Source organism: Rhipicephalus sanguineus, chromosome 11 (assembly GCF_013339695.2).
Source record: "Rhipicephalus sanguineus isolate Rsan-2018 chromosome 11, BIME_Rsan_1.4, whole genome shotgun sequence".
In the NCBI taxonomy this organism is placed as follows: Eukaryota; Metazoa; Arthropoda; class Arachnida; order Ixodida; family Ixodidae; genus Rhipicephalus; species Rhipicephalus sanguineus.
The window spans coordinates 55,341,082-55,362,033 of NC_051186.1; the positions used below are offsets into that span (position 1 = coordinate 55,341,082).

The 20,952-nt window shown below is 43.5% G+C and overlaps 1 protein-coding gene across 3 annotated transcripts in view; it reads right to left on the reverse strand.

The window, feature by feature from the left end:
- Positions 1-20,952, reverse strand: part of LOC119375605 (2-oxoadipate dehydrogenase complex component E1) — a 305,767-nt gene that overhangs the window by 230,518 nt on the left and 54,297 nt on the right. For 2 of the 3 annotated variants that reach the window (XM_037645819.2, XM_037645818.2), the window contains exons 12-22: positions 19,695-19,796; positions 17,224-17,355; positions 17,011-17,131; positions 14,608-14,759; positions 12,917-13,073; positions 10,287-10,387; positions 9,547-9,648; positions 7,281-7,526; positions 4,616-4,679; positions 4,166-4,251; positions 1,942-2,872 (exon numbers count right to left, since the gene is read on the reverse strand). In XM_037645819.2, the coding sequence (XP_037501747.1) occupies positions 2,768-2,872; positions 4,166-4,251; positions 4,616-4,679; positions 7,281-7,526; positions 9,547-9,648; positions 10,287-10,387; positions 12,917-13,073; positions 14,608-14,759; positions 17,011-17,131; positions 17,224-17,355; positions 19,695-19,796 (1,368 nt within the window). In that variant the 3' untranslated portion in view covers positions 1,942-2,767. Of the gene's footprint in view, positions 1-1,941; positions 2,873-4,165; positions 4,252-4,615; positions 4,680-7,280; positions 7,527-9,546; positions 9,649-10,286; positions 10,388-12,916; positions 13,074-14,607; positions 14,760-17,010; positions 17,132-17,223; positions 17,356-19,694; positions 19,797-20,952 lie in introns of those variants that run through there. The other variant, XR_007414377.1, reaches the window with a different exon arrangement.

Consider the following 20,952-nt stretch of genomic DNA (forward strand, 5'->3'; position numbering starts at 1 on the left):
TTCTTTTTCTGTGTCTCCCCGTCGTTTTCACGCTGGTATTTTGAATGAGCATCATTCGCTCTTCATTTCCTTGCGTGAGAACCGCTCAGCGAGTCCGGCAGTGCGGACCTACCACTGCACGCTTTTAGTGATAGGGCGTCGTCACAGACTCGCAGACAACGATGCAGTTGCTTCTTATCACTTGTCATTCGAGTGCGAGCCGGCGCTTGTCCTATCAGACACACTTAGCGAGAGCACCACCGTCGTAAAGTGGACTTAGTGCTCAATTGGTCAGAGAAAATGTTGCAATTCGCATGACGACGACTTTAAGCGCTGAACTGGGCTGAAGTGACCATTTACACAAGCATATGCTTAGTTTAACGTCATTGTGATGCACGGTTTTATCGTTTTCACGATCAACAATTACCTTCTGGGCAGGGTGAAATGTAATAAAACAGTACATGTAGTATAGATTTAGTATATACAGGTTGAAAGGCACTGATAATCCTGCCGCATGTGCCGAACCACTGTTGAATTAAAGAGTACTAATTAAAAAAAAGCCATTCTCTACATTTTACTCATTATTGAAACCAATACGACTCTAATGATTAACTTAAGCGCTAAAAAAGCACCTTGAATTTCTCCATCAACTAACAGAAGCTAGCTAGCATCCAACCCATCACTATATGTAATGGCCACTGTAATCAGTACGTGATTGATACCGCTATACCATGCTTTGCCAAAACTGGCACTTTCTTTTTTTCCATGCTCCACAAATCATTGATATCATTCTAGACTGAGTATCATAACACGATGGTTTTACTGTACTTATGACGTGCTGCTTTCTGTTATTGTTTTCCTTTATGATACATACGTATACCCTGCCTGGATCGACATCAGTTCTGCAGTACGAATGCTACACTCCTGTCTCCTGATGATCACTTTCTCCACAGGACTCTCACATCCCCTGACATACGGCTGTATACCTCACATACGTCAGTTCAGCGATAACGGAAGTCAGTCTGTACAGTCTGCACAGCTAAAGCAACATGCAAAACACAATTAGGGGGTCATTAATATTGTGTATAACAAAGAAAAACGAGCCCTTAAAAGTAATCTTTCCTACAATTAGGGGGTGACACCTCTATTTCCCCTCACCCCATCCTCCTCTAAGGGAGCAGCTTCAATGATATAATTGTCATTCAGCATATAAGGGTATAACAGAACTGACTCTCCAGTGATGGCAACAAGGAGTGAGGAAGAGATTAAAATCTCCAGGGAGAGTCACATTCCTGGCTCATTGGGCATACATTTGTAGAGAATTCTGTAGATATTTATGGTTGGGGTGTTCGTTTTCAATTAGCAAGTGTAACAAGTGTTCCTTTCAAAGCACTGGCTGTGTTCTCCTCAGAGCCTGTACATAAACTTAAAACTGACACAAATGCGTCTCCATTTTGTTGATTAAGTCTGCATGGCAACTATACCACCTGAAACTGTCATAGGTTGCTGTAAAATACGATAGACAAACATATCCAGACTTCAGCAGTATGTACTTGCTATGTATTAGCTGCATCACTCGTCTGCTAATTTTTAAGTATGAAGTTCTGTTGTAGATGCAGGCTGACCTCGCCAAGATACTGCTACAACCGAACCTGCATATATCGAACCCACATATAACAAATTATAGTGCATATCGAACAATTGTAAAATCAGCTTGAACATATTTTAGATATATAAAATATTTTATATATAGAACATTTTGTGATCCCTTCAGATTCATTATAACCGGGTTAGACTGCAGTTTTTAATTGCACCCCTCCATTGCTCTTACTAGGAAACCTAATGTCAATATTGCTCTGTCATCGCCGCCTTTGTGTTTTCATCATTTTCCAAACATATATCCTCGCAAGGTTCAATTATAAGATTCTGTTTAATAAAAGCATCAAGTCACCACCAACCAAGGAACATTCACGAAGCTTTTTATTAGTGCAATTCACAGCTTTCACGTAAAACACTGGTCACGAGATAAAATGGCACACTCTAAAGGCACAGCAAGTCGCTGAAAGCTGCAACATAACAGGGGCGAACTTTGTACTGATTTATCAGATGTTTTCATTTTGTTTTCTTTTTGTTGCATAATGCGAGCGTTTCATGATAAGCACTGCCAACATGTGCGTAGCCATGATATGAAATGGCACGCTAAAGTTGCATAAAGAGTACAAACTTGGAAGTTTGGCAAACTTTGTACTGATGTGCGAGACATTACATCTTTTATTGCCTTTTATTGCACAAAGCTTCACATCAATTAAACTGCCTGCACATGATCATGCGATAAAATCGCACACTCAAAAGTCAGATTCTTTGAAAGCTGTGAGGTGATTAGGGCCAACTTTGTACTGATTTACAGCACATTTTCATTTTTGATTGTTTTTTTATTGCACAGTGTGCAGGCTTCACGTCAAAACACTGCGCACACAAAGTCGCGAGATAAAACGGCACGCTCTAAAGGCACAGTGATTCTTTGAAAGCTGCAAGGTAACTGAGCGTGAACTTTGTACTGATTTACCGGACGTCGTTCTTCTCAGGAGAAGAAAAAGCAGGAATACTTGCACATTGCTATCTTGTATATTAAAAAAATATTAAAAATATTTAAAACACAGCTGCACGGGGAATTGAGGCACTTGGTGCTCGGAATGTCCACGAAGAATGCAAGATCGCGCAATGTCACGAGAGTTCAGTTGAAACTTAATGCAGCACATGTCGAGCACGGCACTAAGCTTCGACCGCATCAGCTGGCGAAAGCCCTCTGTAAGATTTCCTGGCACTCTTTTTGGTGTACTTGACCCACGCCGACCGCAGGGACACCCAAGTTTGTGCGGCCAGCATACTTGAGCTGGAAAAAAATTTGGAAATATAATTGCAACGCACAACTTTTTGACACTGATAGAACCTTTGCAGCCCAAAAAAGGGTTACTGTGCAATTCCTGAGCAATGGTTAAAAAATTCACCGACGATTACGATATTGCCTAATGTGAATTCTGAGCGCAGCTCCGTGTCGGGGCAATGCCAACTGTGTTTGAAGTTTTGGCTTTCTGCAGTCGCAGCAATGTGACATTTGTTACATATTGCCACAGAAACTGCCAGCGTTCGAGTGCTATGCGTTCGCTTTTTTTCGTCCTCGTTCGCTCTATTGGTTACGCCAACGGCGACACCGCTCAACGCAGGAACGGCCGCCTAAGAGCTGCGCTCTAAAACACCAGGCCTGCGAGGAATGCGCAGCACATTCCCATCGAAAGCTGGAAGAGCGGCCTTTCTAGAGCCCGTTCTAAACTCTCTTGGGATAACTAATACAAGTACACATGCAAGGTATCCGCCATGCCATAAATAATAATGTTTGTTAAGTAGGACAGCACCCACTACGCCATTATTTGTCTTTCTGCGGATAAGCGAGGTACCCGCTACACATCTGCAAGGTACTACCATGTGCACTTTGTTCATGCTGCATATGGCTGATCACAATGAAGAATTATGGCTGAGCACTTTGCAGTGGGTGGGAAGCATTAAACCACACACTCGTTGCGCAATCAGCGTTGTGTTTTGACTGGTTGTCATTTTACTCTTCTGCCACGCTATAATACATAGGAAAGTATAGGGGATGTTATTAGTAGTAAATGTAAGGTAAATGTGAAGAAAGAAAAGTGGACGAAAAGATAGCTTGCCACGGGCAGGGACTGAACCTGCGACCTTCGAATAACGCATCTGATGCTCTACCAACTGAGCTACCGCGGCGGCCATCCCCCCGTCCACTTTATAGGGTATTATATGTACATTTAAACGTGGGAGCGTCAGTCAGCGCCGCCAGTAGCCATGACGGCGAGTGTGGAACACTTTTTTTGCCTGTTGGCATCACGTAGCACGTATCTAGTTTTTTCGTGCTGTTTCCAGCAATGAAACCTTAACAACAATCTAAATTCCCAGATGTGTATACCCTGGATTTCTTTATGGTGAGCCCAAACTGAGGTTAGCCTTACATAACACTTTGGCTCATCCCATTGGCATTAGTACCACATTGTTGAGGTTTCAGTAACTTAACAAAATAGCTCACAGTGAAATAACACTTAGATGCTTGGTAAATGTATTTGCAGCATCACACAGTAGGCCATGGTGCCCTCCGAAATGCACCCACCTGTCTCCCTAGAAGGTTCTGGAAACGTGGTTGAACGAAGAACCATGCTCCCATGTTTCTGTGTTCCTCTTGGCACCAAACGAACTCTGCACAAACGAACGTTAAAGAAGAGAGCTCTAGTTTGAAGAACCGGCAAGTTCAACTGTACAAATCACAACGAACAAGCCTTTTTCATTTTATTAAAATCAAATTCAACATAAAGGGTCTACTGTTTGATTCACCACACTGGGCTTTCCAGGACTGTAGCCAGTCAACATTGTGGATACGCATGGCAACAAGCAAAACTCAGTGCAAAGACGAAGGACCAAGAAAGGAGTACACCGCATGGGTAATTTTGGTATGAATTTTTCTTGGTCCTTTGTGCTCGAACTGTATTTTGCTGGTTACCAAATACCTAAACCTCTAGCCTTACTTCTCAATAACATGTTAGGATGAAACATATGTACATACCTTTGGCCTGAGTGTATTTAGAAAGCTCATCTGCGAGTTCCTTAGCTGGGAAAGGACACAGAGCCTGCAAAAAAAGGTTCCTGTTATTCTTGATGTTGTTAAAGCAAACAACAAGCACTATTGCCAAGACGACTCGAAGGCAAAAGCCTTAGTGGTGATGCATTAAAGACTGAAACACCATGTCTGATTTCATGCTTGTCAAGCCTCCTCTGGTGTTGAATACCTCTTTGGCCTACCACGTAATCCACTAGGCCCTGTTTCAGTGTCTTCCATCGTGCGCCGTTTCCACGTTACTCCATAGCCGTCAGTAGGCCAAGTCATGCGAATGCCGCTTAAAATATTGTTAGTCATTCGAGTGCCGCAGAAACTAAAAGAATGTGCAGCTCACGTGCCTTGAGTCACGTCTAAGAGGTCACCCCGATACTATATACAACTTTTCGTGTTCACACTGTGATTTTGTTCCAAGGCCACTTTTGCATGAGACATGAGTCTGAGTCTGAGTCTTGTAAAGCTTAAAAGAACTTGAAGAGTTTGTCAAGTGCCATATGCTGCATGGCAGTGCACATACAAACTTCAAGATTGAACATCCCCCTCATCACCCTCCCGAACATTTCCCCTCCCCCCCTTGGATGATGGCAACTGTTTACTCAGAATGAAGAATAATAATAATAACTGTTGGGGTATTGCATAGTGATGCAGAACTATCGGTAAATTGACTATCTATAGCATTGATAGTTCTTTTGAAACTATCGATAGTGTAAACAAACTATCGATAGTGCTACTATCGACAAAATATCGATAGTTCAATCGGTAGTACCATCGTTAATATTACTAGTGATTACTAGCGATAGTACTGCCTCGCGTGTTCATTGCTTTGTTTTGATGTATTCGGGTTTCAACCACAAATAATGTTAGCAACATTTGACCGCGCCGTAATGTTTGAGAAGCTTCACGATTGTTTGAGACCATTATGTTAAGATTACGCGCCGGACGCGAATAGTCAAGTTTATTCGAGAGCTTACGCGAGCACCAGCGATAGCGCTGGAAGGTTCGACGATTGATGTATAAAAGACAACGCATCCCACCAATGATCAGATTACTCGACGGCCGACGACTGTTCTCGCCACAGGCGTGTGCAGGGTTGCCCTTCAGGAGGGGGGGGGTCGTTGCAGCCCCCCCCCCCCCCCCCACCCAATTATGTCAATGTATGACGCTGACATTGCGCCCCCTCCCTATTATGTCAATGTGTGGGGCTGACTTTGCGCCCCCCGCCTCTTAGGTGAATAGCGTGTTATTATCGCTTGTATTTCTCAGCGTGTGATCGCTTGTATTTTGAGTTTTGATTTTCTGGGCACAAGTTCGCCCAAATAAAGAACGTATTTCCCAGTCTTGCTGCGATATTCTTCACAGTCACAACCACGTGACAGTATAGTCGATAGTGGTGTGAATAATGATGCTGTCGCTGGACGGACATGTTGCCAAAATATTTGCGATAGCCTATTGTCGGCTTCGCTTAATTTATGAACAATTTTCGGTGAAAGAAATAAATTATTTCCGCGGAGAAAATAGCGGAATACAATGTCCATCAGTAAATTCGCACCCAAAAGCAACCAGTTACACCTTACAATTAACAAACTTAGTTCTTGATATTTTTTAAATTTTGAAATCATAGAAGGCAATATAAATTTGAAGCCGCCCAGTTCAACCACATGTAACGCCTTCCTTTCCGCTACAGCTGAACAGTTTGACTTTATGATCATGTGTCAGCAAAGCACTCTGGTGAAGAACACAAGCATGTCAAAGTTCTTGCCCTTCAGTCTGCTCCTCCGGCTCCACTACGTACCTCGTGCGCGGGGAACCAAGTTAATTCTGCAATGAGTTCGTGCTGTTGATTTTATACTATCGATAGCGCTATCGATAGTATTTTTACCATCGATAGTTCGATAGTGACTCAGCTATCGATAGTACCATCAATAGTTCTGCATCACTAGTATTGCATCCCAAAACCACGATATGATTAGTAGAGACGCCGTAGTGGAGGGCTCTGGAAATTTTGTCCACCTGGGATTTCTTAACGTGCACCTAAATCTAAGCATACAGGTCTAGCATTTCGCCTCGATCAAAATACGGTTGCCGCGGCCGGGATTCACTCCTACGACCTGCGGGTCAGCAGTCAAGTGCCATAACCACTATACTCCATTTCATACGTCAGGTGTAACCCTGTGGAAGCTATGCAAGCAGTTCGGTCAGCAAAATGTGCAAGACTGCATATCTCTACTTGGATTTCGTTGTTGTAAACGTAGTCTCCGCAACTGACTCTGGCTGCACGCTACTGGAACTAATCGCGGTGGCCACAACGTGAAAACAGAGACGCTAAGCGATCCAGACCAACCTATTGGCAACCGTATAAATAACGAGGTTTGTTTATTTCTAAGGCACAAAGCACTTTCATTTATTATTCAGCCTAAGAACGAAAAAGAATCACATTCAGAGTAAATTTATTCAACTATTTCTAGGTGCAAACGAATCTGCTGCAATAAGTGTCACTAGCTTCCATAGTGTTGCACCTGATGTATGAAATGGAGTATAGACCACCATGACTGGTCTCAGTATGATGAAGCAAATACTACAGCAAATCGCCAATGGGACGCTCTTGTTTTGATACCTCCAGCCGAATGATAGCGGTGTCCTGGTCCCTGCCTAGTTCAGTCCGTTGCTTGGCCAGTGCGTAGTAGTGCTTGCCGCTGCACAGCAGCACTCTGGAGGCATTTAGCCTGGGCTCCGGGTCTGAGAGGACGGGTGCAAACGTCTTTCCGGGTGCCATGTCCTCCAGGGTGGAGGTGGCTTCGGGGTGACGCAGCAGAATCTTCGGAGAAGCCATCACCAGGGGCTTGCGGAAGTTCCTCACCGTCTGCAGATTGCACCATACCGCGCACTCGTTGCTTAGAGACTCAAGAGAGTTGCGAGTTGGACTAGCTGGAACAAATCGTTCACAACTGTACCGAGTGCAAAACACAAGACAACGGACAAGAAAAGTGCTGCGTCTTCGTTCTCTTGTCCGTGTGTTGTGTTTTGCACTCAGTACAATTAGAAATGCTTAGAGACACTAACATATCTGGCAAACGAGATCATTAGTACTATAGTCTGGTAAGCATTAGAAGGCAGCAACATTTCCACCTCAAAGGTGGATGCATGTGAGCCTGCATTAAAGGGCCCCTCACCAGGTGACCTAACGAATTTTAGTTAGACATTGCAAGTTGTTGCGAGCCCAATAAAGAGCATTATGCCACAAGAATATTTCTAATCGGTCGGTTAGAAGCTGAGAAAAACAATAATTTGTAGCGGCGCGAAACCATGATGCGAGGAGGCGAGCTGCAAAACCTTGCCGCTCGCCCCGCGTAGCCTTCGCAAGCCAAATCCCTTCCCTGCCCTCTTCGGCACGCCAGCGGAAGGATCACATAACGCATACGCATGAACACGTCATGCGCACAAAATGTCACGAGCGCATGACGCGTCCGAACCAGCCCGAGCCCCCGAGACGCGAGCGGTGTTGTGGCGGCGTTCTTTTTTTATGCCGAATGCGCCCTCGCCGATCACTTGGCTTTCAACATATTACTGAGCACGAAAGCTGCGACACTTGTACAGACGCGAGACTAGCGGTGTGCCGCATGAACATCTAGTTAGACGCGGGAGGATAAATGAGCCTAATGAGCGCTGGAACGCGGTAGAAAATTAGTTTCATTGTAAAGGGTGGTGTCTGCATGATGCGCAAAGCGCGAGAACACGAACGCGTGCGAAACGGAGGTAGATTAGTCTCGAATCTCGCTGCGATTCGCAGTAAAAATTAAAAAAGAAAACGCACACATTCCGTTTGTGTGTTTTATTATTGCTCTCAAGTTTTATTCGTCCTTCAAGCAACAAATTACAAAAACTACGCGTCGTGTCAAATAATTATCGCAGAGTCACGTGCTACTGTTGGCGACGTCAGAGCACAGTCGCCTACGTAGAGGAGCGACGTCACAGCACTACTATCTACGCAGGGCCATTCTCTCATGTACGTCATCCCCTCATTCTCTGGGCACGTGGACGCGAGAAGAAGGGCAAGCAGCATTCAGTTTGAAATTTGACTCATTTACGCGGCGCGTAGCGTTGCAAATTTTGGCAGACGTAATCGTGAACGCCTAGTGCATGCATTGCGCTCGTCAGCTCAAAATTGTCAAACCTGGTGAGGGGCCCTTTAATGGCCGTGATGTCTAGAAAGATGTCGTGAGCCAGGCAGCCAGTAATCCTTCCAAGAGAGAATTTTGACGAGAACATGAGCGGGACTATTTCTTTACTCATGGAGGGTAATTGCTGCCACGCTTCGGTCTACAGAGCGGGGCCTCTCCTGCCTTCTTAAGTTGTACTCGGTCAGAGTATGCATCACCTCCTTGACACTTAAACAAAAGTACATTAAATGAATACTTACACGACCATTCAGACCTTTTTTTTTTGCTTGAAGTTAACGCTGTGGTTGCCAAAACTTGAGAAATAATACTGGCAAATTCCAGACCGCACTAAGCAATTTGATATACATAAAAGCTTTATACAAATCAGTCTCCATTCGTTTCGCAAGAGGTGCATATGTCAGGACAAAAAGGGTGGTCATATGGAGCATGATATCATCACAGATTTACATTAATTAATTGCTCCATTCATTCAAACTTTATGTAGACTGTAGTTGGTGTTTGGCATTACATACAATCGCATGCATAATACATGCACACAAGTCTGAAAAGAAATGAAGTGGGAAAATTCGAAAGAGAGAGAGAGAAAGAGCAGAGGAAGGCAGGGAGGTTAACCAGAAGGCTGTATCCGGTATGCTACCCTGCACTGGGGTTGGGGAATAGGGGGTTGAAAGCTTTCAACATTCGAAAGACTTGTGACAGCACCTGTCTCCTCAGAAGGTGGAAATATTGAGCTGGTGTTGTGGGATTCACAAAGCCAAAGTTGATGTCGTCACCGTCCACAGCATCTTCCTTACTGTCGGTCATCTGAAAAGCACAGTGGCAAGCTTGAGCCAACTTGTGCAGCGGGCAGTGAAAAGGTCTGACACATGTGACAAAGATTGATAAAAGCTTTTGATGAACTTCTGCCTAGCTGCTGGAACTGGTCAAACGTGAGTCAATTTTGAGGATTTATGTTCCAGGCTGCCCAAGGAACAAGCTACAGCACTGAACAGATGAAAACGGAGGCAGCCCGTTCATTATGACTTGCCATTAAATCGCCCAAGTCTCTACTGGAGCCATAAAATTTCCTTTTGGTTTCATACACCCCAATAATTTGCAGAAAGAGAACATCAATGCTGCCACGTTCACCTGCTCAATTATGTAGAGTGATACAACATGCACTAATACTGCAAGTTTAAAATACTATTAGTAAGCATCAACAGTTTGCAATTAATCTATAACTACAAGGGTTCGTAGTTATTTTTATTGCTGCAATCAGCACAGTTGATGTTGTTTTTCTGTCAGGTATGACACATTTCCAAAAAAAGAAAATAAAATTTAAATAAACAGAAGTGTACGGCAGCACACTTATAAATGGCGCAACCCTGCATGCCACAAGTTCTGGCAAAAGATTCTAGAAAAGCCTAGGAATCTAAATTTCGGAAAAAATTATTCAGCCCTACCTGCAAGAACCTTTCAATGCGACAGGACGAGTGCTCAGGACCAGCTCCATCAAAGCCGTGCGGCAGCAAAACAACCATCCCACTCTGCAGGAACCACTTGGCTGAAAGCACATAACACAAACTTTTTTTGGTTCTTTTATATTGGGAATGACCCTCATTTGATGACATCTTTAAGGTTAGAATGGAGGAAAAAATTTTTAAAAATGGTGCAGCTTGTTTTGGACATTTAGCTTGTGAGGGGCACCCACTTGACCTTTTCGCTAGCATAAAAAAAGAAGAAAATTGTACCAAATTTACTGAAAAAAACTTTTTCGCTCAATTTGTAGAGCTTTTTTTTTCTGAATAAAACGGTACCATTCTTTCAATTCAATAGGGTTCCTTTATTTCAATAATTGCGTAAAAAAAATAACTGGAAGATGGCTTCACTGCATGGCAATACAATGAAAGATGGCTATAAAATAGAGCTGTGCGAATAGCAAAATTTTGGGTGCGAAGCGAATTCGAATATTGAAGTGTGAGTGCGAATCGAATTGAATATTTTTCGAATATTTCTCGAATATTTCTAGAATATTTTTCGAATACTTCGAAGCGAAATTGCAGAAAAAAAAAGTTGGAGAGGATTCCTAAGCATATTCTTATGAGATAGCAACATGAAAGTGTTTCTTTTTCACTTAGTTGATGAAGCACTGGCGGGGTGGTGTTTCATAGTTGTCATATCAAGAATGAGGCAATGTAGAGGCCGAATTCTATTTATGTAAATGATTTGGTTCAACCAAAGTGTTGCCGACAACACTGTACACGTGATAGGCAAAGATGCCATTTCCTCAGCCTCTCCTCCTCTTTCAACTGCTGTGGAAGGCCAATTGATGTGGCGGACAAGGGTGTGCTCCCTTCAAGTCCGGAGTTCCAAATCTGCCTCATAGACGTCGATACATAAGAGCATCTGAAAAGTTGGATGCTAAAAAGCTTCGGCGTCCGATTTTTTGGACTTCCTGCCCAAATTTCAGGCCCAAAACATCATTAATTCAGCCCCCAACTCTGCCACATCTTTCATCTCCATGTTGGAACCAGCGTTTTCTTGAGATAATACATTTACAACCGTAGCGGAGCGTGAAAGGCGGCTTTGCCGCAATACGCGGGTGTAATGAGGTGAAGCATATTGAAAATCTAGGGACCACTTTCAATCGGACGTTGACTGTGTCTGGGCAAAGTTCGACCGTAACGGATCGTAAGAGGCAGCTTTGCCGCAATACCAGAGTGTAATGAGGTGAAGAATATTGAAAATCTGAAGGGGTCACTTTCAATCGGACGTTGACTGTATTTGTTTTGGGGAAGTTCGAATAGTTCGAATAGTAAAATTCCAGTGCGAATCGAATCGAATAGCAAACACTATTCGAAAAATATTCGAAATTTCGAATATTCGCACACCCCTGCTATAAAATGAAAGCCAAGACGCAAATGGCACAACATAGACAAGTGCGGCCATTAGTGTCAAGAAACACAACAATGACGAGTGCAGTCTCCATTGGTTGCATGTGGGACCAATTCTTATTGATGAGGAGTATAGTTGCCATTGGTCATTTTGGGACAAAATCTCATGACTATACTCGTCAAAGGGAAAGAAAGGGTTAATTAAATAGAAAGACATTTTCTGGCATGCTTTTTCTTACTTGGAAAAGAACCTGTAATGCATCCATTGAACATAATAACAGATTTTCTTTCTCCAACAGTGCGCTTGATATGCCCAGTTTGATACCTCGGAAATGCTGTTTTCAAGGGAAGATTACCACAGAAGTAACAGAAGCGTTTTCGGCATGCTGGAAGAAAGTTCCGGTTGTGGATAGCTCAGCAAGCCAATTACAAAGTAATTCATCATGATATTAATTTCTAATTCAGATATCTTTTTATTGTCTCTTCTTCATCACAATAGAATTGTAATCTCCATGCCAAGAAATAATGGTGATTAAGTTTTCTTTTTCTCTTGATTTTAAACAGTGCTCGGACTTTTGGGGGTTAGTAACTTATCCCTCTACAAAAGTGTAAGACTAATTTCATGCCAGAATTCCTTTTTCCTAACTACATAACTTTCCTCTTCAGCGTGGCTTTACAAGTTGGCTTTACAGCAATGCAATTTCTATTGTTGTGAAGCCTATCTGAAAGTGAACGGCATCCATAATCCCCACCCCCGCTTTCAATCTTAAACTTTCTTGAACTTTTAGTGTGGGACACATGTGAGAATATATTGTGTGTATGTATTTGCATACATAATTCAGACGTTCATAAAGGATTTCAGGAATTGAACACAAACCTGTCGGCAACAAAAAGTAAAAAAAAAATAATAAGCGCTCCACGTTTGTATTACAAATGGATCATGCCACCATGTCTTGGAAAGGTGGTATTGCCGAGATGACAAGCTCGCAATTTATGCAAGAAGGTTACCATGTAATACAACGTGAAATTGAAAAATGCTCCTTGTCATTCAAAGTATTAGCACAGGTAAATTGTACCTGACAGGACACAGGAGTGATGTCCTTATTTTGCTTCTCTAGATGTTCCTCCAAAGCCTAGATTAGACTGGAAAAAGAAAACTTGAAGAGTCTACATGTGCCCAAGTAAGATGTCAAACTAACCTTCACCGGATGTAACGAATGTGTCGATGACCACTTGAGCGCTGTTGTGGAAGTCACCGAACTGGGCTTCCCATATCACCAGGGTCTTCGGGGTTTCCAGACTGAAGCCGTACTCGAAGGAAAGCACTGCCTCCTCTGACAGGGGACTGTTCACAACCTGCACATCAAGAATATGTTTTACCCTCACAGTATGACGATAGCTGTGAGCATAGTCAACAGTTGAAATCGGAGATACAGGTGAAATGCGTTGGTTCTTTACAGATGCGCAATCGTGCGCTCCGGTGCAATCACTGGTGCTTGCTTAGGTTCTGGAACATATACACTGCTATTCGTACTGCGTGTGCAATCCGATTAAAATTGGTGGTTACATTCGAGGAGTTTCCGGGGCATTAAGGTGAGTCATCTGCCGAGTGATGACTTTGTAACATTTGTTGTCCATCAAAAAAAATTACTGTGGTTCTTGGAGCGGACGGTGCTGAAGTGCCATGAGTCTCGTGTGCCCGGCCTATGTGCACTTGTGTGTGGGTTAAAGGAATAGGTTGCAGAAACATTTGGTTGCAGAAACACTAGGTTGCACAAGCACTAGGTTGCACAAGTATGAATCATGCAATGCCAGTGTGGTTAAAAACTCGTACAAGAGAAAAGTGCACCAAGCTTGGTTCCGAGTATAAAAGAACCAAGAAAAAATAAAGAGCATGCTGAACCACAGCTTTAACTGAGTGATGCTCACATGGACCGTTGCGCCAAGTTGTAGAAAAATTTGCGAATTGATAGCACTTAATATAAATAGCAACTTTGAATACCCTTTAAATATGAATTACTTATAGTATATTTTACAAATGTTACTAGTATACATCAAAATACCACATCTTGGATAAACACACACATTCAGTACTGGTCTATCCCATGCCCGCAAATTAGTTGTAGATTTAAAATGTCACCTTGCTGTTTTCCATCTACACTTAACATATTTATAACACACAAATTTATTCCAGGTATAAAAAATGTTTTGCTGCTGATATTCTCCTGAGCAGACTTTTTTGCTATTTTGTTAATTATCAAACATGGAGTTCATAGTAATCAATTCTAGAATCCCACATCTTGCATTCTATGTACTATGCCACCATGTCATTGCCTAGTAGAAACTACAATATGGCGTTATAATCGAGCTGCCGTAACACAGCTTTTTTTTTGACCTGCCATTACACAGCTTTTTTTTTTTTTGCCCTGCTACAGCTACTAAATGTGTACGTAAGTATGCAGGGCTAGCACAAGTGACTCACTCGTTTTGAAAAGGCTATATTTTCAAAAGTGTGGCACCTACACACATGAAAGATATATGAATAGAACCACAAGCTCACCAAGTTTGTGTTGTGTATTCCAAATGGTAGCACCACTACCGCAATACTTAGTTGAGCTCAAAGAACACATCAGTGCTTCAATGCAGACAATTGACAGGACTACACTACAAAATGTATGGAATGAGCTCGATTATCGATGTGTTCCGTGTCGCCAAAGGGGCACCATATTGAACATTTGTAGAGGGTGTATAAACTTCGTGAGTTTGTGGTTTTTTTTACGTATCTTTCATGCGTGTACGTGTAATACTTTTGAAAATATAGCCTTTCAAAATCAATGAACCATTTATGCTAGCCCTGTTAAGTGTTGAAATAAAAGATGCTCTACTCTACCTCAAAGTATCCCTGTCGACCCCATTCAGGCGGTAAGCCCAGGTGGTTGAGGGGAACGATGTGTTGCTCGGTGTTGCGGTCAACCAGGATGGCATGTCGCTGGCTGAACGTGCCACGGCCGACGTCCTGGCCACAGATGCGAACGTTGAAGCCTACCAGCACAGAATAAAAAAAGAGTGCCTGTCAATACGGCATTCAAGTGATTACTGTTGAAGATAATTAAACCCGATGCTAACAGGCTCTTAAAGGGGCCCTACAACACCTTTCTGAGTTATATTGGAATAGTCTCATTATTGACGTATGACCCTTCACGAGTCATACACCGCAAAAATTTTTCGAATTCGTCAAGTCTAAGTGGTGTTACCAAATTATAGAAATCACGTTCCGTAGCTTTCTCCCTCTGCTCAATGCCGCCAGTGCGCAGAAAGCTGCGCGGGGCGTGGAGGGAGGGAGCACGAAGGTGCGAGGCTCCGCCCAAGAGTTACGTCAGCGCCGGCAGAATTATTTTTCTTCATTTTTTTCTCTCTGGTGTCTGGGCGCAACCATGTGGTCTGTGGCGCCACTTCCGGTCGGCTTGCGTGGTCCTCGTCGAGCGGAGCCCATTGCACCGTGTATCGCGCGTGCTTGAAAACTGCGAGTCGGTTTGGTAATGTTGGGTGTGCACCTCGAACTGCCGTAGTGTTTTCATCGCTCTGCCAACCATGGACGCAAACCTGTGTGCGCGTTTGGAACGAATGACAGCTGAGATGGGTTTCGACCCATACTCCGATACACCGCCTCGTCGCACTGCTCGCGCTTGAATCGTATTCAACACGGCAAAGCTGCGTGCACCCTTTTCCCAGTGGGGGTACTGGATTGACAGCATTTAAGCCAATGGGTGGGCACTTCGATGCTGTTTTCTCTTTGAATGCACAGCGAGTGCGGGCTGAGAGCAAAGAACTAAAGACTAGAAGAAAGGATCGTGGGGCATCGAGCCGGCGCGGACCCATCCCCCAGCTGTCTGCAGCTACCGCAAAAATGCAAGTCTGCTTGGTTGCTGTGTCGCGGCTTCTCGGGAACACGAGACTACGGGGAGGATACGCCGAGGTACGGCTCGATGACAACAGACAGCGAACGGGACTCTCGCCATACAGCGAACACAGGTATCCTAAACTCGCCGGCGCCAGCATTGTTATCGGAGAAATGTTGCACCCACCCCTGCCTCGGTTGGTCATGAGAACGTGCCGATGATGCAGTTTCCAGCTGACGAGGCAACACTCGAACGGCTGCCACTCTCAACGGCAACCGGTGATGGTCAAAAGCACAGAAATATTCACGATTTCGGCACTACGCATGGTGAAGAAAACGCAACCACGCAACTACGAGCAGACGAGCTGTCGGTGAGACCGGAAGTGCTAATATTAATGTTTGTTCGGTGTTTTAACAGCATAACACAATATAAACATACATATTATCTACTTATTGAACTCAAAATTAACAACGAAGGTAATAATGAGGGTGTTATCATGATTATAACATCAACCAATGGTGGAACTGCCGACAATCGCGTCATATATTGCGGACTAATGCATCATTTGTCGAGAGAAGAGGGAGCAATTTTCAGCTGACTGAGAATTTATTGTAAATTCCAGGCCACGCGCTTCGCTATAATAGTTGGCTCGCGTGTTCTCGGGAGCCTCGACTACCGATTGGCAGCGCTTTTTGACCCTGCTCAAAAAGTGTTGCAGGGCCCCTTTAATATAGCAAATTATAAAGCCACCACTAAAACCACCACAATAAGGAATGCTATGCTTTTCACAATGAATTCATTCATTCTTACACATTGCGCTGTTGGCTATTGTCATCTGTCAACGAACAGCAGAAAGCCACGCTTTCTGCTGTTTGTGTTTCTTTTCATTGCGATAGTACATTCCTAGATTAAGCCACTATCCATGCCATTCTTGTCATTGGAGATATGTATTATCATAAAGCTCTTCACACTTACTTGGAATTAGTAGGCTGAAATATGTTATCACTTGGATACGTCAGTTGGAATTTTCTATTTTCGTTCTTGGTTGAATTTTTTCCAATAAGTTTTGAGCTGCCAAACTGGGGGTGTAGCTCTTACATGAGTCTATACGGTAATTCATTGCCAAGAGCTCCAGCGGGAATATTTTCTTTTTTTATTTCTGTCTCCCGTTATTCAAATGCACATGACATATAATATTCAAGGCTGAAAAATATGGGCCACAAATTAAGCGTTAAATCTTAAGCTGTCCTTGTCGTTGAGGGTTACACTGTCTGAGAGGTAGTACATCAACAAAATACTTTATCGTCACTGTGTGGCTAATGAACTTCGCTTGCTTGTTTGCCATGCTTGTACCTTGTGAAGGGTTAGCATTCTTCAAATACTGGGCGACCCACCCTGGTATAACAAGGAGCCCAGAGCAAGTGCTTCTGCTGTGGCCCACTCAATGCCTTGGCCCTGTTCGACTTTGCGAAGCCGATCACTGACATGATGTTTGACTAGGTGAGGATGAACGGTCTGGAAAGAAACAAAAAGCAAAGCGTTCGTAAAAAAATTCCGACGGAAGGCGGCAACAACAAAGGGACGTCACTCGCAGCACGAAAACTTACCACTCCACGAGGCACTTGCACTGACTTGCCACCCACGTACTTCAGCACATTTGAGTCGACACCCGTGTCCCAATAGGTGATGGCCGAAGGAGCTTGAGAGATGCCACTCCACCTGCCTTGAAATCGGCTGAACTAAACGTAAAGAGGCAGTTGATGAAGATGTGATGTTAGGCCAGTTGGCAAGGGCGTACCTTAAAGAGATTGCAGTTAAACTAGATACAGTGTAATGCAGATCAACGTTGTGGGTATTTACACCTAAGGCTTATCTCAGAGAGATGTAACACAAGGCTATGAAAATATGTATAGAGGATCGTCACGAGATAGACAGTGGAAACGTGAATAAGAGCAAGAAAGAAAGAAATGTCCTGCACTTGTGCTATGCTTTCTGAACAAGAAACTTGGCCCTCAAATGGCACAGGAGCATTAGTGGAGCAGGGAAAAAAAAAAGGGCACTAACTATGCACTGCAGCACAGATGACAAACTGCAGTTTGACTTCATGACAATACTAAAGGAGCCACGACAGCAAGTTTTTGAGCTTGAATTTCGCACTGTGTGTACGATCTCCCTGAAAACTGGCAAACATTCATAACGTTCAGCGGGATAAAAATTTTGCATCTGAATAACTTTTTTTACAGCAGCTGAATTGTTCAGCAGTTCAGCAGCTGAACAGGGCCACGAAACGAAGTCAATGTGCGTCTTGGCATAGAAGTGGCTTTGTTTTCGCTCGTGCTTTCTCGGGAGTCAGCACAAGATAATACTATAGTACAGTAGAACCCCGCTGTTACGTTCCTCACTGCTGCGTTTTCCCGGCTGTTACGTCGTTTTCCGCCGGTCCCGGCATAGCTCCCATAGGATACAATGTATTGGGAACCCCGCTGTTACATCGTAACTGTCGGACCGTTCCCGTATGATACGTCGCGAAGTGCGCTCGGAGCCGACCGAGTGACTACCAAAGAGAGCGGCCATGGTGCATTTTCACGCAGTTTGGCCTCGTTTGACCGTAATATTAGCCGCATGAGAGGCGCAAGCAACAGAATCTTTCAATTGATGCAAACAAAAGCATGGCCTTCGAGATTCAAATTGCAAAGATGGCGTCTATGACGTAACTGCTCGCGAAAGCAAGGCCTTCGAGATTGGCATTTACTATTGACAAAAGCATAGCCTCTGAGATTTGTATTGCACAAACATGGCGTGTATGACGTAATTGCTTGCGAAAGCAAGGCCTTCGAGATTGGCATTCACTTCTGCCATCGCGTTGGCGTAGACTCATCATTATCGTTATTTGTCGGAGAACGGGAGGCGTTCGAGCTGGTTGGAGCTCGCGTGGTCGTGCGTGCGGTTCGCGGTCGGACTCGCCGCGCCGGTCGTGATTGCGTGTGCTTAGTTCTTTCATGCCTACAGCTGTTGGTGTTAAAAAAATCACATACGTTGATTACATTTCTGTGGATGAGGCCGTCCTAAGCTCCGCGTTTCTATCCATCGACTAGATCGCGGCTGAGCGCGCCAATTTTCGTGCTGCTCGTAAGAATTGAAATAAAATTCTGTACCACTAAATATTTTGCCGTTTTTCCTGTTTTTCGGCTCTTACGTTTCCCGTCTCTTACGTTTATTTCCTACGGTCCCTTCAAAAACGTATCAGCGGGGTTCTACTGTACTAAGTTTCGGAAATGGCGCACCCAAGCATATTTGCCTACCCAAAGGCTTCCAGCCTGCTTGCCTCCTTTTAAAATGTTATCTTAGTAGCGCGAAAACATGATCTTAGTTCGCTAAGAAAGGCTTTGCATTGGATATTTATCCGAAACAAAAAGGCCGAACTGTCCTACCAAGACGTTTGTGACGTTTCAGCTTCCAGCACGAAAGCCTTGTTCACAATAAAGGCATCACCAGATGTGGTTCGCTTACGGGCTTAAGTAATCGCTTTAAAGAGTGCGTGTAGATTGGGTTTAGATTTCCGTCACGATTAACTGTGTTGGAAGTGGTTTGTATGATCAGCGATTCCAGATGTAGTTGAGATACTGTCATATTTTTTTCTTTTGCGATGATTCTCGCATTGCCCAACCAATCTTGTGATCATTCATGACGGCATGTTCTGCTAAAGAGTTCTTGAGGATGCTCTTATTCTTTACATCTAATCTAAACCCGATCTACACACATTCTTTGCAGCAATTATTCAAGCCCATTCAAACAGACCACTCCTTGCAATGCATTCATTGTGAACAAGGCTTCTGTGCTGGAAGCTGAAACGTCATAAATGTTTTGTTTGGACTGGTTGGCGCCTCTTTTTTTTTTGTTTGAATGAACTTTCTTGGCCAGACGGGATTCCGCATTGCTCTAGACTTCATTTAATATTTAAATGCAGTCGTGCTTGGCGAACATCAATATGCAGAACCAGAGGTCACGTAAGGAATGTTTTGTAAAGTTGTTAATATTGCGAGCCATTCCACAAATAAGCGATCAGAGATGGACGCACCAGTGGAGTGTGGCTTTCAATGAGCTTGAACTGTTCACCCAGGAATTCCATGTGGTCGGCCACAATTTTCTGTCTTTCGGCAGCATCGAGGCTTCCCTCGTCCTGTGCCAAGGAAGAAACAAGCATAAAGCTAACGTGAGAGAATCGCACTACGTGTTATTAAAGAAAGCTACGACATGATATTTCTGTGCTCCTAGTTTGTTGCGTTAAATGAAGGTTCGCAAAGCTACGAGGCGCTACATTTCTATCTACCCCGACTCCACATTTTTCCTGATAAGGCTTTGTTCATCAATGTTAGACTCTTTGTGCTGCTTTTGTTTGGAGGTTTCTTCCTTCTATGAAATGCCTCCACACTCAGAGATAAAGCACACCAATAGGTCACTTCTCCTGTAAGCTAATCACTTAAACAAAAAGTAGGTGATCTTCTATTGGTGAAGTAACTTGGAATGCCTAAGTGCAATGCTGAATACTGATAGCGTGCCATGTGTAATCCACACTATCAACAAATGAATCACTGAGGCACAAGACTCAGACACAGCATCGAGCTGCTGGGGCCCACACATCCCGCGGCAAAATGAAAGTGCGCCAAGTGTCTCAAAACACCAGCTTGCACGTGGGAAATTCACCCTATTGAAAGCCTGTGTCCACGGTGTAATGATTACGGTATCAAGCTTCCTCTGTGCAAGAAGTCCTGGGTTTGATTTCAGTGGATTTTTCAGTTTTTAATTGTTTGTATGTCGTAAATAAAGATATGTTTAATCTTTTCATTCGTTTATTTTTCATTCTCTAACGTCAGGAGGCCCTGCTATTGCAGATGAACAGCTCACGCATGCTTTTTTGCTCACTTTACTGTATAGCATCCCATCATCCACACCATTTTTTTCGTATAAGCAACATGTTTGTGTTTGTATACATAACTCACAAGAGTAAAAACGTTAAAAACAACAACAAAAAAGCATTTCGCACCTATTTGTAATATTTCTATTTCTTTGTCTTGTAATTCAGGTATAACAACTTCTTAATGGGATGATTTCAGCACGCACTGAACAGACAAGGACGTGCACACTGAAATCATCCCATTATGAATTCTTACCAACTCGCCCAGTTTTCAACATTTTTATAACAACTACTGTTAAAAAAACGGACCCCTGCCACAACCCTTGAAAGGATTCTGGGGTCTCGCCCGCATAAAGCTAAAACGTCATTATATCAGAAACAATAAAAATTGATTGACTGATTGATTGATTGACTGCTTAAG